This window comes from Alexandromys fortis, unplaced genomic scaffold (assembly GCF_014885135.2).
Source record: "Alexandromys fortis isolate MF-2015 unplaced genomic scaffold, M_Fortis_MF-2015_v1.1 scaffold_0, whole genome shotgun sequence".
Taxonomy (NCBI): domain Eukaryota; kingdom Metazoa; phylum Chordata; class Mammalia; order Rodentia; family Cricetidae; genus Alexandromys; species Alexandromys fortis.
In genome coordinates, this window is record NW_026067949.1 from 4,387,413 (window position 1) to 4,404,174 (window position 16,762).

Here is a 16,762-nt window from a genome sequence, read left to right on the forward strand (position 1 = left end):
ATTGAAAAAAAAAAAAAACCTGAGTAACTGAGAGCAGCTGCAGTGGCAGCATCACGTTCAGTGTCTACACTTTCCTGTTCCTTTGAGTTATTCATAATTTTAAAATTCAAAATGATCATTGCTCCTAAATAAGGAAATACAGAATATGAAATTCCTACCCCCTCAGGGAAAGTCCTGGGGAACAGTTTCTTGCTGGTTCCATATGCTGCGAGTGTTTACCCGTGGGTTTCTGTGAGCATGCGTGTTATTGTTTTGGAGAATTCTTTCGTATTCTATTCTGTCACCCACATTTTTTATGTGCCCTGTATCTTGGCTCTTTTCCTCTCACCACACATCTGTCTCTATTGTCCAAAGGCCACCATTTATTATAATACATTTATTGTACAGTGTGAAGTCTCCAGTGACAGGCATTACTCATTAATATTTAAATTGTGCAATAATTAAACTCCCTAAATCTGTGTGTGAGTGTGTCGGTATTTCTACAGAACAAATTCTTAGAACAGAAAGTAATAAATCATGGAGTTTCAACGTATGTTTTTCTTTCTCCAATCTAGGCATGAATTGGAAATTCTTCTCGCAAAGTGGGAATTAGTGCAGTTTATATACTGGGAAGGAATGAAAAGTATGCTTAAAATGGAAAGTATTATTATTATTGTTATAGTTATGTTGGGTTCAGCAAAGTCTTACTCATTATGTAGACAAGCCTGGTCTCAAAGTTGTGACAATCCTCCTGCCTCAATGCTGGAGGTACAGGCATACACAGTCTTCTAAAATTATTCCTTATATTAAAATCATCACGGCCTCTACATGAGGATAATTTTAGTGTAGTGTGGGTATAAAAACAGTGATGGGCTGAAGAGAGACAGAGACAGGAAGAGGAGGAAGTAGACAGTGACATACAGAGAGGTGGGGGAGGTGAAAGTCTAGGAGAAACATGATAAAGCTGACTTCAAAACAGTCTTGGTTTCCCTGAGAACTGTACTGACAAATCTCCCTGAAAAACAGCCGACCTGTATGTGAGGAGGCCTCAAGGACAGAACACTACAGTTACCCCACAGCCGTTAGAGATGGAAACTTCCGAGCATCCGCATGCATGAGGCAGTAAAAGAAAAGATCCAGGCCCTGTTTGAGTTTTCACTCAAAGAAACTAGCCTTGTGTCAATGGCTATTCCTTAATTTATTATTATTATGTAGTTATATTATAATAGTAATATATTAGTATTTTATATAATTATAATAGTAATATTATTATTAATATTATTATGGAGTAGGCCCTTTCCTTAATCCCTGAAACCAGCTGGTCATCGCCCAGTTCCCCTGGGACTTCCCTGTCTGACATCTGCCCAGTTCTGGGTTGGTACACTTGACCTGGAACAGCACCATCTGAAGCATTTTTTCCATTTGACTTTTTTTTTTCTCCAAGTTGACTTTTTAAAGCAGCATTGAGACTCTGTTGCAGAGCCAGAAAGTAGGCAGGGATCATGGATGTCATGTGTTGCTAAGGCAGGGATCATGGATGCCATGTGTTGCTAAGGCAAAGATCATGGATGACATGTGTTGCTAAGGTAGGGATCATGGTTACAATATGTTGCTAAGGTAGGGATCATGGTTGCCATATGTTGCTATGAGAGATCTGAGCTCTCTACCAGCGCTTCACACTAGATGTGCTCCCTTTGGAGCAAATAAGAATTCAAGGGCTACAAGTGCCATCCAGCTAAACCTCTGCATCATAAATAAACCTCTGCATCATAATCCTGTCTATGGCCTAATTTCTACAAAGCACTCGCATCCGTACCATCTCCACTCATGGCCCTGCCCCTCGCTCACTCACCTGCCTCTGAGGCAGATTTTGCTGCAGCCCCTGAGACCTCTGCAGGCCTCTCAGCTCATGGACGTTGACTCTCAGCCCCACCTGCATTGGCTATTTAGAAATCCCTTCCTTGATGACGTAGTTGTCCTTATTGTCCTTGGTCCACTGGTCCATTCTACCTCCTCTGCCTAGCTAACAGAACTGTAAAAATGCCTGAGTGTGGTTTTAGCCTTTTAAAACCCACCTTCTCTCCTAAAATGCATCCTCTCCTGTGGATTCACAGAGGTCAGTGGTTCTGCAGGCTGTCTAAGACCTGGGTACCCTGTCCACACCGCAGACCTGCTGACCCACGCAAGATTGTAACGACCGGGTGCCCTACTCAACAATTGCCCTTCTCTCTTTTTCTGCAGCTCTGCCGCCATTTCTCATTAAACGTTCTTCTGGGAGTCTTGGTTTATTTAACTCATATGGCAATTTATTTTGTTGTTGAGAAAAGTTTCCAGTATTTCTGAGAAATTATTTTGTGGGACCTGAAAAAAAGGAAGTAGAAGAAAAAAAAAATCTGAAGGTATTACATAACTCAGTAAACTAACTTGCTATTTCAGTTTTTTTTTTTTAAACAAGGCGAGGGAAGTAGCAGATAATGGGATAAAGGAACATTAGACCTTTGATGATGACAGACTTCTGTGGGACGGTGGCCAGGCTAGGGTCCCCGACACCATCTGTGTTAGCCTATCTTCGCAGCAAGCCTGCGAGGTGACTTCTGTTAGCATGCCTATTTTACCAGTGAGTACAGAGAAGTGACATGGCTTGTCCAAGGCCAGCTAGTAGATGCCAAAGCCAGAATTCCCAACAAGCTGTCACTCTCCTGTCTTCTAAGGACAACAGAGACCCCTGAGTCTTGGCTCCCCAACAATAGCTACCAAGCTTTGCCCTCCCCTTTTCCACCGTGACCTACTGAACAACTAGGCAGCAGGACCTTCTTCCTTCTTCGCACTGTCTACAGCCAAGTCACTCCAAGTAGAACTGTCATTCCCCGGCCTGCCCACAGACAGGAGATGCTAATTTCTGCAGTGCTTGCCGCCTTGGCTTCCTTGAGATGTTCTCATAGGCTGACCCTATGTCATGCCAACGTGTCATCACGCAAGTGTATGTCCTAAGTTAAACTGCAATTGCCAGAGCACAGGAGCACAGAGCTACTGCCTTCTCTATACGTGTCTGCACCCTGGACTGGCTCAAGGCACCTGTTCTAAACCAACCCACTAGCTGATTTACGGTGCACTAGAGTGAATCTGAGGTCCGAATTTGGTTACCATTGGTGAAGAGGGCTTTAAAATGCATTAGGTAATTAAAACACAGGTTAAATAACTGACTCCAAGAGGAAAGCATTTTCAAATGCCACCTCCTCAGCTTCTCTTCTCATCAGCACTGAGATTTCTCCAAAGCAGGGAACAGCATTGCATCATCTCTGAGCAGAACTCGTGATCTGTGCGAACACAGAGGGACCTCAGGCGAACACAGAGGGACCTCAGTGCTTGGCTGCCGACTGGGATGCCAGCATTCTTAATCCATGGCCATCACTCCCGTTAGTCCCTTCCTTTCTTCACTACAAAGGCAGCTGTCAGTTGGAGAGAGCCTGGTCTGGAAAATAATTTTAAAAGATGCTCTCGTTTATCAAGTTTGGATTCAGCTAGAGAGAATAAATTAAAGAAAGCTCTTCCAAAACACAGATCTCACCCTGGGGCCTTTTTTTTCTACTTCCTCTCACAGCTCCTAACATAACAGTTTCTTAGGAATACTGGAAACTCTTAGCAAGAAAAAAAACTGTCATATGCATTAATTAGAGAAGTGAAGAATCCCACGTTTACCTAGAAACTGTGGTAGAGCCGTGGAAGAAGAGAGAAAGTTGATGTTGACCAGGAAGCTGGGCTGCAGTGTTATAGCCCCACGTAGAAGGGAGGGGTGAGTCTTGCAGCTGTCTACTTCAATATGCAACCGTGAAGCATTATTAACATCTCACAAACTAACACAACTGATCCAAGCCCATCGATTATTCCGTCTCATAGGCAAACTCGAAAACTGCGTGATGCTGAGCAAGAGAAAGATCGGACACTGCTTAAGACCATCATAAAGGTTTGGAAAGAGATAAAGTCACTGCGAGAATTCCAGAGGTTTACAAACACACCGCTGAAGCTGGTCTTGAGAAAGTAAGACTTCTCCGATGTCGGCTTATTGGGCTGTATCATACATCAAGAAAGATGGGCAGTGCATAGACACAGTTTAAAACCTACCAGCAAACAGCAGCAGCCATAGACCTGCTTCCTGGGCTGAGCACTGCAGGGACCTGACAGTCCCTGAGCATCTCCCCAGCAGCATTAACAGCTGTTTGGACTTCTGTCCTCATCATATGCCTGGCTCTGTGTATTACCCCTAAGAACGCACACTCTAATATTGCTTGTCTTTCACTTTTATAGAACCACTGTATAAATACAGTTACTCCTCTGTGTTTTGTGTATTTCAGTGATTGACAGTGTGTAGCTATCGTTTTGTTTATAAAACTGAGGAGATGGCTCAGTCAAGAGAATGCTTGCAACATAAGCATTAAGACCTGAGCTCAGATCCCTAACACCCATGGCAAAAGCCGGGCATCCTTGCATGAGTCTGGAATTTTAGGCTTGGAGTGGGGATGGGGGCACAGATGGATTCCAGAAGTTCCTAGCCAGCTAGTCTAGCCAACTGGTGAGGATCAACTTCAGGAAGAGAGGCTGTCTCAAATGATAAGGCAAAGAATAATAGTGGAAGATACTAACTATCTGTTTCTGGCTTCTAGATATGTACCCATGCCACTCATGCACGCACACACAACACACCCCTTCGCTGAATACACTTTCAGACTTGCCTCTTAGTGTGCTTGCACCTAGGTTTCCAGAAATCTGGAAGGGACACTGTTGAGTTCTAGAGGGCACATTTCTCCACTCGACATTCTTACTACAAATGCCTTCCAGAGGAGTGTTATTGCTTAATGCCTCCCCCAGTGTCCCTGTCACCAGGTTGGGGGTCAAACATCTGTTGGTATAACTTCTGTTTCCCTGATTGCTCCTAAGGGTGGGCCTTTTATGAATTAGCCATACTTACACCCTGTTTGTGAGATTCGATCAATTTTTAATGGCCTTAGATGCCTTATTTATGTACTCCTTTACCTATTTGTAATTTGCAAATTTACTTAAAGGGAAAAAGTTGACCAGAAAGTAGACGAGGACGCATATGAAGCAGAAATTCAAGCTGAGATCCATGAATTGCTGGAAGAGCACACAGAAGAATACACAAAGAAGATGGAGGAGTACAGGGCATTGCACCAGCAGTGGAAGGCCTGGAGAAAGGCCCAGGTTCGTAAAACATCACCCTGGAGTAGGGCTGCCTAGGGAGGCCTGAGACAGGAGGAGGGAAGCTAGACCAGCAGGCCACATGGGGGTCTCCTATTGGATCTTCTGTCTCTCTCTTACCCCCTTACTGGGGGGCCAAAAGGACTGACTAGTTAATATATGTTTGTTCAAAAGCCCGCCCCAACCCTGTGCTGAGCACAGACGCCATATTGACAATACTGTTTATATCAGTAGCGGACATGCTAAGTGTGTCCTTTCCATGCGGCCACTGGGGATGGAGGGTGTTGATGCCCCTGCTGCAGGCTCTGCGGATGTTCTCTCAGAAGCCTTGGGTGGGAGGTGTTCTATGCTGGAGGAACTGAGGCACAGGGACTTTCTGATGGAGACAGCCAGGGTGGGGCTGCCCAGCTACTGTTCTGAGCACCGCACTCCTCAAGGACAGTCCTGGAGACCGTTTGGAAGCCAGGTCACTTCTTACCCAACAGAGGGCCAAAAAGAAGAAAAAGAAGCAAACAGCACAAGAGCCCGCTGAGGGGGAGGTCGAGGAACACTTTCCTGAGGAGGAGGTCGAGAAGCCCATCCCCCCAGAGCTCACTGACCCAGCTGTCATAGAGGAGCAGGTGCGGGAGCGAGTAGCCCACAGCAGGAGGAGGCCAGGGGAGCCCACGCTGGTTCCGGAGTTGAGCCTGGCAGGGAATGTGACCCCCAATGACCAGTGTCCCAGGTAAGACCATGTTCTAACCATACATGATATTGGAATGTACCAAGTACATACATGTTCTGACCATTGATGACCACTGGAGCATATTCACATGTAACCACGCGCATACATCAGCACATGGCAAGGCATATATTATACATGTATATAATCTGACCACACAACACCTATGGACAGAGGACTCATGCCCCCATACATAGGCATAAGGTGGCCACGTGAAACTGCTGACGTATGCCTACTTAGGCGATTTCATAGGGTTCTCCCATCTTTACACCCCACTTGTCACTCAGGAGCACTTGTGTGGAGAACCCCGATGCAAGTCCATGCCTGTTCTCCATAGTGGCTGTCTGTCCCCATGCCCCTTCCTGCTAGCACAAACGCTGAGGTGTCTCTTGGCTTCTTGACTCCATGTCTGGATATGCACTGTGGGGATATAAAGCATTAAAAATTGATACCCCATTTAATGCTGACAAGAGAATTTCCCTTAGGGATAAGGAAACATTCTGGAGGGGTGTCACACTGGCTGCTGTGCATGGGTGTATTTAACATGAGCCCTGCCTCAAAAAAACAAATAAATAAAAATAAAAAACAGTTAAAATAATAAATGTTGTTTTACATATTCAAACACAATAACATTTCATTGATAAACTACCACCTCCATACCCTCTATCTATGTTTTACTTTAATATTCTAACTTTTCGCTTTTGTCAATAGGCTGGAATTGCTATTGTCCAGTGGTTTTTGGTGGTATCTCTGCAAACACATACATTAGAGGCTACACTTGAAAAGTGTGGTCTGATGACCACCTTCCTGGCTCCAGGGCTCTTATGCTTTGGCCCTCTCCAAGGCCCAGAACACACTGCTTTGTGATTCTGTAAAAGCAAAACCTTCTCTGTGAAAACATTAAGGAAAAGTTTAGGTCGTCAGGAAAGGCACCTCGCCTAACTGCTAAAATGTGCTACTCGACTTTCTGTGTAAAACCTATTAGCTTAAGTCATGACTGTTCCTTCTAGTTTAACTCCTTTAGTAAAAGATTTTCTTGTTGTTTATGTGTCTACATGTGTATGCAGCGAGTGTGGGTGTTGTGGGGGTCAGAAGAGGGTATCGGATGGGCTCCCCTAGAGCTGGGGTGATGGGCATTATGAGCTGCTTGTTGGGTGCTGGCAACCAAACTCAGGTCCCTGAGAAGAGCAGAAAACACTCCTGCCCACTGAGCCATCTCTCCAGCCCTGAATTAATTCCATTGAACAAGGAGTTATGTTTACTTAAGATTTTGTTTTATATGCAAACATAAGTCTCACTTAAGAAAACTGAGGAAGCGGTAGCTCAGCAGGGATTGAACTCTTACTTTGTCGTCTCCCCTTCCCCCACCATGCCCTTTTCCGTACCTGTCAATGGCTTCCCCATTAGTTCCCTGTTACAACATTTGATTGCAGTAAGTTCCTTAAGACCTGTCCCTGTCTGGGTCAAATGGGGGCTGACGTGACCAACAGAGTTGCCACCATTTCTCTTGTCATGTTCAGTATCCACTTAACAAATGTGTGGTGATCCTTAGTAAGTTAACACTAACCACAGCTGTGAATGGTCTCCCTTTTCAGGGCAGAGGTCTCGAGAAGGGAAGACGTCAGGAGGCGCTCTGTGTACTTAAAAGTGGTCTTCAACAGCAAGGAAGTGTCCAGGACTGTTAGCCGGCCACTAGGGGCAGATTTCCGAGTTCACTTTGGGCAGATTTTCAATTTGCAAATATTCAACTGGCCAGAGAGCTTGATGCTTCAGGTATGTCTCTTAACTATAATCCCTATCCCCCTCCAAGGATTTTGTGGCCACTGAAGTTATAAGACGGTTTTAAATCATCCACGGGCCCCTTACTTATCAATTCTCTTTGTAAGGTCAGTAAAAACAGGTCACCACCCTCGCTGTCTACAAAGGCTGGTAGGGTAACCTCTGGGACCAGAGAGCTCCGTACCTGATTTTCTGAATAAATATTTCACTATAACCATCTGCTGCTATCTCCTAGATAATGCCAGATCTTATCATGTTGATAATATTAATTTATCACGCTGCTGTATCCCAGGAAACAAGAGAAACTCAGAATCAGGCTGTCAACAGCTTGGTCAAAAAAGGAGTTTAAGAGGGTGCTTCTGGTACCATAATCACACACTGACGGCCGGGCAGCCCAGCACAAACCCTAATAATGGAGACTGATACCTAAGAGACAGTCTATTGCCACTGCTGCCGGCTGAGTCTCTTCTCTGGGTTCCAGGTCTATGAAACTATTGGTCACAGTGGTACCACCTTGCTAGCTGAAGTCTTCCTGCCTATCCCCGAGACTACGCTTGTCACAGGAAGGGCCCCCATCGAAGAGGTGGAGTTCAGCAGTGACCAGCATGTGACCCTCGACCACGAGGGCGTCGGAAGTGGTGAGCAAACCTAACTGTTCTCAGTGGCTCATGGGTGTCATTGTCAAATCTGAATGTATCTTTAGTCACTTCCCAGAGGGTTATCAATTATCACCAAATACTTATAAAAATTGGTGTCAAAACCTCAAAAGAAGCCAGGGATGGTGACTCGGGAGGCTAAGGAAGGAGGATTGCCAAAGTTTGAAGTACAGAATAAGACCCTGTCTCAAAAAGCGAGGTTGGGAGTGTCAACAAGACAGCTCAGCAGGTAAAGAGTGCCAAGTTTGGGGGTCTCAGTGTAATCTCCAGGGCTCACAGGGGAGTTCTTTTCAGTCTTTAACACATGTTCATAAGATAGAGGATCGCTTGCCAAGTCATTTCTTTATGAAAACACATAGGACTGCACTATTATGGAGTATTTTACAGTATGAACTAAAAAAGTTTTAATAGGATCTTTGATGCCTTAATCCCACTTTTGATAATCTTTTGTAAAGAAAAAATCTGAAATGAAAATGAAGCACTGTGCTTGAAAAGATATACCACAGTTAGACAGATGTATAAGGCTATAAAGGATACTAACAATCATTATGTGGAGATTATTCCTTAGCGTTCCCAACTCTACATTTTAATAAGATGTACGATGGACCTTCTGGCTCCCTCTAGCATGTTTCTGCACTTCTTTTTAACCTACGTGATGATCTTTCGCTGCTGGAGTCCTCCAAAGCCAGCAATTCACTGGGACTGTAGCTACCCACTGAAATTCATTACGGCTTTACCTGCCACTTGCTGTATTTTCAGCCCTAGAAATCGTTTATTTTCCAATCATCCTGGCCAGTTCTAGATGCTTCTTCCTTTCATTGGACTCTCAATCATTTCTTTTTCACTTATTTATTCTTTCCCATTTACTTTATGTAAACATACTAAAAGTTCTAAATGTGTTTAGTATTTTTAGCACACGCCTTAATCCCACTGCTCAGGAGTCTGAGGGCAGACAGATCTCTGAGAATTCTTGATCGGCCTGGTCTACATAGCAAATTTCAGGACAGCCAGAGCCAATTTTCCTCCATCCATTTTTTTTTTCCCAAAATATTCTCTCTGATCTAATACCGATCTCCAGGCTTACTGACCTAATTTTGCTGCTTCTCATTCATGGTGGCTCCTTCTCTCATTTGTTTGGTGACTTTAAAATCTTTACTTCATATCCGAAATTTCAGCTTGAGAATTCTTTAAGGCTCCAATTCTAAATATTTGGAGACTTAGTTACAGGTGGGGTAGACAGGTGGGGTAGTGGCAAGCTACATGGATACTGTCTGAACGCCACCTTCCTCATCCGTGAATGCACCCAGTGGTACCTCTAACGTGCGAAGATGAGGGTGGCACAGGGGGACAGTGCTACTGATTTATGTTAACAGTAGTAAGGAAATTTCAGATGAGGATGCCATGGTGCTTACAAACTTTCTTTCCTTTAGTTAAACATAACTAGATAGACAGATTTTTATCATTAATTCCCAACTTGTAGGAGTCATGGCAGCGACGCCTTATGGTAGCCACAGCAGTGTAACTCTTTGTTTGCCTATGGCTTTCCAAGTCTCCGGAAGTCTCTAAGGCCTCACTTTCTTTCCTCAGAGGCATTATACAGAAAGTATTTCTTTGTTGGTTTGTTTGAGACATGGTCTCTACATAGGCCTGGAACTTGCTGTGTAGATCAGTTTGACCTGGAACTCAGGTATCCAACCTGCCCTATATGCCTGGCCAGAAAGTGTTCCCTTTTTAAAAAAATGATTATTATTTTATTTTTTTTAACTTTGGACTTTTTTTAATTAATTAATTTATTTATTAAAGATTTCTGTCTCTTCCCCACCGCCGCCTCCCCTTTCCCTCCCCCTCCCCCAACCAAGTCCCCCTCCCTCGTCAGCCCAAAAAGCAATCAGGGTTCTCTGCCCTGTGGGAAGTCCAAGGACCACCCACCTCCATCCAGGTCTAGTAAGGTGAGCATCCACGAAACTGCCTAGGCTCCCACGAAACCAATAGGTCCAGTAGAATCAAAAACCCGTTGCCATTGTTCTTGAGGTCTCAGTAGTCCTCCTTGTCCGCTATGTTCAGCGAGACCGGTTTTGACCCAGGTATTATTTTATTTTTTATGTATGAGTGCTCTTGCATGTACACCTACATGCCAGAAGAGGGCATCAGATCTTATTGTGGATGGTTGTGAGTCACCATTATTGTTGCTGGGAATTGAACTCAGGACCTCTGGAGGAATAGCCAGTGCTCATGTATGAGTGCTCTTGCATGTACACCTACATGCCAGAAGAGGGCATCAGATCTTATTGTGGATGGTTGTGAGTCACCATTATTGTTGCTGGGAATTGAACTCAGGACCTCTGGAGGAATAGCCAGTGCTCTTAACCATTGAGTCATTCTCCAGTCCACAGAAAGTGTTTCTAATCAGGCTTCCTTGGTCACAACTAGAAAAAGTCCACACCTCTGCCCCTTACAGCACACACTTCATATCTATCTAGTATGTTCTTCCTTGGTACATACTGTTCACCAGCATGTTAAACATTTGTCTCATTTACTAGCTCTGTTATACACACTCAGACATAAACATCACTCCATTATACACACTTAGACATAAGCATCACAAGAACAGGGCTCATCTAAAAAAAAAAAAAGTGAACACAAGCTCATTTCTTTGGATTTATTTAAATTTGTTTCTTCACTGCTAAGTTCAGCCTGAAACAAAATAGGAACTCTAAATGTCTTAAATAAATGAACAAATGCCTGCTTTTGAAATACTTCCTAGAATCATGCTGTTATTTCCCTTATACGTAAAAGAGCTACAGTTCAGAAGTTAAGTAATTTTTCAGAGTTCTCACAGCTGTGAAACGGCAGAACCAGGATACTGCATACCCATGATCTCCAGGCTATCACACCGTGGAGATTCTACTCTCAGCTGTAAGAGAGAGCTTGGTCTGTGTAGCTTCACCTGAAAAGGCCTACTGATGCGGCCTCGGATCATGCACTCGATCCTACCACCCCAGCCCAAGGTCCATCTCTCTACCATCAGCCTTCTCGACAGGCCCACACTACCTCCCTTCTAAACACCACCCTGTGGACCTTGGTCTTCCCTCAGGAGTGCCCTTCTCCTTCGAAGCTGATGGCAGCAATCAGCTGACTCTCATGACCTCAGGGAAAGTGTCCCACAGTGTGGCATGGGCCATTGGAGAAAATGGGATTCCTCTGATTCCTCCACTGTCGCAGCAGAACATTGGATTCCGAAGGTAACATGGCTAGAATGAACTGGTGGCCAGTGTCAGCACGGTTATCATAACATGGAGTGGGGATCTTGGAATGTCATGCTCATTCCTTTTATTTCCAGCAGCCTGTATTTTCATGGTACTTTTACATGCTTTCTTAAGAGAAAGCTTAGAATACAAATCACCTGACATATATAGGATGGCCATTGGTGTCAGATACAGCACACACACACATGAGCAAAATAATATACCTCCATCATAGAGAAGACGCTTTTTCAAATGACTTAAACATATGAAAAATCAGAATGAATTTCGCTTTGTCCCCTTCGTGCCCAACAGATCTCCATACCAACCTGCCACAAGTAAACATATCTCTGTGCCAAGTCAAGAACATGTCTGATGGAGACCTGACTGTGCCCCACAGCTAGGCATTTTCTGATCTTGACACTGGAATTTAGTGCTAAGGACAGCCCCTAAGCTAATGCTTTAGCCCTCCTGAAGTAAAGCTGGGAATGGGCAAGTCAAGTGTGATCAATCCCCAACTCAGCCATGCTGAGCATGAGTCTCCTTTGTGTTCTGGGTCCAAATCTGCTATCCAAGAGGCCTGGGAGGTGAGGCAGTTGGGGTTCCCTGAACTACGGGGGCCAGGATGGGAAATGAGGAGCACTTCACGGCATGGGTAAATGTGGTATTGGGTACCTCTGGCACTCCTTCTATTCCTACTTCTTTATTGCCTTACAACATATAATAATCAAGAGAAGAAAGTGGCCAGCGTCTCTGTAATAGGCTTCCTCTCGTAGAAGGTACTGGCTTCTATGAGCAGTGCTACCTCTGTTCAAGTCAAGCTCTCGACTGTTTCTCTTGTTTATGTTTTTTGCTGTTTTTCCAGTGCTCTGAAGAGGGCAGATGCCATCTCATCCATTGGCACATCAGGACTGACAGACATGAAGAAGTTGGCCAAGTGGGCAGCAGAGTCCAAGCTTGACCCCAATGACCCCAACAATGCCCCTCTGATGCAGTTGATCTCGGTAACATGGTCAGAGATGCATAAACCACTTCTCAATTCTAAAATACCCTCCCTGCTCCTGGCATGCATTTTCTTCTACAGTTGTCTGGAAAGCTGTTTAAGAACGCAAGAGCTGTCGATTACAGGTTTAAATTTCAGCGTTGCCCCTTCCCTGGCTGTGAGACACAGTTGAGCATCAATGTGAGGCCCTCACGGTGGATGGGGAGGATACAAGCTGATGTGCATCAACTCTTAGATGGGCACACAATCCACATAAAAAAATAGAATTAGCTTATTTTGTTACTGTTTTCTGCAGCCTCTGAGACGGCCCCAAAGAAAGGTTCTACTTCTCCACTACACAGAGAGAAAACTGACTTTAGACTCAGAGCTGCTTGCTCACAGCCACACAGATAATAACCAGATCCCAGAGCGCTTGCTCGTCTACTAATGCTTTCAGTACTGATGGGGTAGTTTAGGAAATCTGTCTACAAGCCATGTGACCCTGAACACACCCAACTCATCTTTCCTCAGATCAGATACAGGGGGTTTAACTGTCTCAAAACAACTGTGAACAAGCGGGTGTCTCACAGGGTGACCATAAAACACAACGCTCATCGTCATGGCTTATCAGATGGATAATTACAAGTGTTCTGAAACTTTCATTTTTATCCAAGTTTCAAGACAAACCATATTATTCAGTCTTCGTTCCTTACAAGGGTTCCTCCCAACATGATGCTGCTTAGTATAGAAAATTCATATCAGAAAGAAGAGCCCAGGCCCACCTCCAGTGCAGCATAGTTCACAGAGCGTTTTTATGTCATGTCTTACCTACTATCTCAAAATCACCAATAGATATACTTATCCATCACATCCTTTTGTTTTTTTACCCATTGATTTTTCCACAGAAAACAAAGCACAGGGGTTTCCTTCCAACTGGTCTCTCTTTATGGACCAAGAGTTTCCCTAGCATACTCTCAGGGTCCCCGTTGCCATCCTATGACCCCAGAAGATCCCTGTTCATTTCCATGTTCTTCCTAGCAGGAGGTCACAGCTGGCAAAGCACCAAGCTAGAGGCTAGCAGGGCCTGAAGGGAACAGAGCCACTCTGTCAGCTTCTCCATGGTGTCCAGGAGCTGTCCTTGCTGGGCTCTAGAAGTTGGCTGACCCATGCCCATCTCTGGCTCAGTCTTAATAACCAAGGGCATGAGATGCTGTTCAGACAGAAGACTACGATGATCTGGGGCGGGGGGTGAATGAAGCCAGCTGACAGGAGCCTTGAGCTACACAACTGCGTACAGGGATTTAAAAGTAACACATATCATATATACATCAAGTAGTCTTTTTCCCAGTAGGCACCTGGTCAAGACACTGCAACCTGGCATGAAGCTCTCCCTTTTCACTTTGCGTGTTTTCATAACAGACACCCAAAGTGAAATTAATTTATATGCTTTTGGAAAAATGATTTATGATGATTAAAAAAAAATAAAATCCACTAAAGTATATGGAGTAGCACCTGCTTGTTACCGCTGTTTTTTTTCTTTTTCTGAATCTAATATTATTTTTTTTAATTTTTATTTATTTATTAAAGATTTCTGACTCTTCAATTCTGTTGGTCACAAACTGTTTGGCACTCCCGGAGCTGAGTCAGGGCCAGTTCCTTCGGAAAGCATCTGCCTGCTAACTGGAACTATGCGTTATTCTTGCTCTTGTAGGTTGCTACCAGTGGAGAATCCTATGTTCCCAGCTTCTTCCGACTAGAACAGCTGCAGCAGGAATTCAACTTCACCTCGGAGGAGGAATTAAATAGATCCAAACGGTTCCGGCTTCTCCGTCTTAGAAGCCAAGAGGTGCCAGAATTCCGGAATTATAAACAAATCCCAGTATATGACCGAGAAATTATGGAAAAGGTATTCCAGGTAAGAAATTGTCCAAAGAAGCAGGGCAGTGGTGGCGCATGCCTGTAATCCCAGCACTTGGGAGGCACAGGCAGGCGGATCTCTGTGAGTTCGAGGTCAGCCTGGTCTACAAAGTGAGTTCTAGGATAGCCAGGGCTACACAGAGAAACCCTGTCTTGAAAAACAAGAAAGAAAAGACCAAAGAGGCTAATGAACTCTCTGCTATGGCATTGTGCATGCTGCTGGATATGCACCGTCACTGTTCCCAGCAATGCTGGTTTCTCTACTTTAGCAGAATTAGAACTGTAAGGTTGAAAAATATCTTCTGAGCTGATAGTGCTGATTATGCCTGCCTTAGTCAAGGATTCAGCTCCATCTGGGTAGGGTAAATCCATGGCAAGCACATTCTAGAACACAGTGGCAAAGCGTGGGAAAACAAGAAGGGGAGGATTTGAATATCTAGGGCAAGAAGGAAGCCCGAGACCAGGAACTGCGTCTCAGGGCAGGAGAGGATCAAAGGCTTGGCAGAGCAGAGACAGGAGGGACCCAATGGCCCTATGGAACTATGGACAATGGAATGGGTTGATGAAGCAGGCCAGCAGGAGGCAGACAAATCTGTGAGAGGTCAGTGGAGAGGTTCTAGAAATTACTGTGATTTTTTTCGTGCAGGAACTATTTATGCCAATTTTTTTTTAGTTATTTAATCTTCCTGGAATTAATCTGAACCAACTATTGAACTTCTTCAGTCACAGACTGCAGTTAATTAGATAATGAAATTTCCTAAAAGTGTAAGAATAGGATAGAGAGTTAGGTCAAGTTCAAGTCCCAGCACTCAACATCTATAACTCTGGTTTCAAGGGATCTGATACCTTCTTCTGAACTATATGAACACTAAGCACACGTGGTGCATATATGCTCATACATACAAACAAAATACTTATACATATGAAATTTAAAAATCTAAAAAATAATTTTTAAGATTAAAAATAAAATTATGCGGAATGTATCTGTGCCTCAAGTTCTCCCAAATGCAAGGCCACTTATCCGTCCTATCTGGGCTTTTGGTATAGTGGCTTCCTTCTCATTTGCAGATAGGTTTCTCCAATTGACCACATGATCACCAGTATCATCTCAATAGAGACAGAGATGCTCTTTTCTCCCAGGCTCAAAACTCTTGAAGAATATCTATCTCTTAGTCACTGAATCTAGGTTAAAAGGCACTGCTGGGCATTCAGCTATCATGGAGAATTGCATACGAAGTAGAATGTGGAAGTCCCCAGGGGTACCACACTGTTTGATCCGTAGTTAAAAGAATCAGTCTGAGCAGATAGAAACTGAAAGAATCTATTGCTATCATCCAAGTAGTTGACCCAAGTCCATCTGTAGCTAGACGTCATGTGACTACAGTATGGTTTTCATAAAAGTTTTTCACTATTTTCATAATTGTTTCACTTAACATTGCTGTGTCAAAAACGTGAGTAGGGCTTGACCAAGTTGTGTGGTAAGCTTAATAGCACCTCAGTTATAACAACTTCCTCTGCTTCTTACACAAAGTCCTTTTCTTCCTGTGTGAACATTTTAACTTAATAGTGTACAGGCATTCCAACCAACTGACTCGGAATCCTGCGTACTGGCTCTGCACCAAGGCCAGGAGGGTGGAAGGGACATTTAGAACCATGATTTATGACCTAAGCCACATGTGATAAATAGTTCCCCGACCCTGAGAAAAAATATTAGAGAACATTTTAAAAGTCATGACATTATGATGTCCTTTTAACTTTAGGACTATGAGAAACGGTTACGAGACAGAAATGTAATTGAAACCAAGGACCACCTGGACGCCCACAGGGCCACAGTAGCCAAGTACCTTCAGCAGGTAAGAAAAAAACAATTAAAACCATCTTCACAGAGGGGAAAAGCCAGGATTTTAAGATGAGGGTGTTTCTGCTTTTATAAATGCTTGTAGCATCTTACGCAAGCCACGTAGTCTCTCCTAGCTTGTTTGCTCACACACATAAGTAACTGATAGACAACTACATTTACCTTTGGATATATACTGCTGACTGTCATAAATGGGACACAATTACAAGAGACTCCATTTCTTTTGTTTGGTTGATTGGTTGGTTTTGTTTATTTGTTTCGACTGACACAGGGTTACTCTGTAGCTTTGGAGCCTGTCCTGGAACTCACTCTGTAGCCAGCATGACCTTGAACTCACAGAGATCCACCTACCTCTGCCTCCCAAATGCTGGCATTAATGGCATGAGCCACCACTGTTTGGCCGAAGTCCATTTC

The 16,762-nt window shown here is 44.0% G+C and overlaps 1 protein-coding gene across 4 annotated transcripts in view; it reads left to right on the forward strand.

The window, feature by feature from the left end:
- Cc2d2a (coiled-coil and C2 domain containing 2A) overlaps positions 1-16,762 on the forward strand; it is a 75,335-nt gene that overhangs the window by 33,383 nt on the left and 25,190 nt on the right. For all 4 annotated transcript variants that reach the window (XM_050150061.1, XM_050150062.1, XM_050150063.1 and 1 more), the window contains 9 exons: positions 3,877-4,017; positions 5,040-5,196; positions 5,679-5,917; positions 7,510-7,687; positions 8,175-8,331; positions 11,444-11,591; positions 12,457-12,595; positions 14,285-14,488; positions 16,251-16,343. In XM_050150061.1, coding sequence (XP_050006018.1) covers positions 3,877-4,017; positions 5,040-5,196; positions 5,679-5,917; positions 7,510-7,687; positions 8,175-8,331; positions 11,444-11,591; positions 12,457-12,595; positions 14,285-14,488; positions 16,251-16,343 — 1,456 coding nt within the window. The remainder of the gene's footprint in view (positions 1-3,876; positions 4,018-5,039; positions 5,197-5,678; positions 5,918-7,509; positions 7,688-8,174; positions 8,332-11,443; positions 11,592-12,456; positions 12,596-14,284; positions 14,489-16,250; positions 16,344-16,762) is intronic.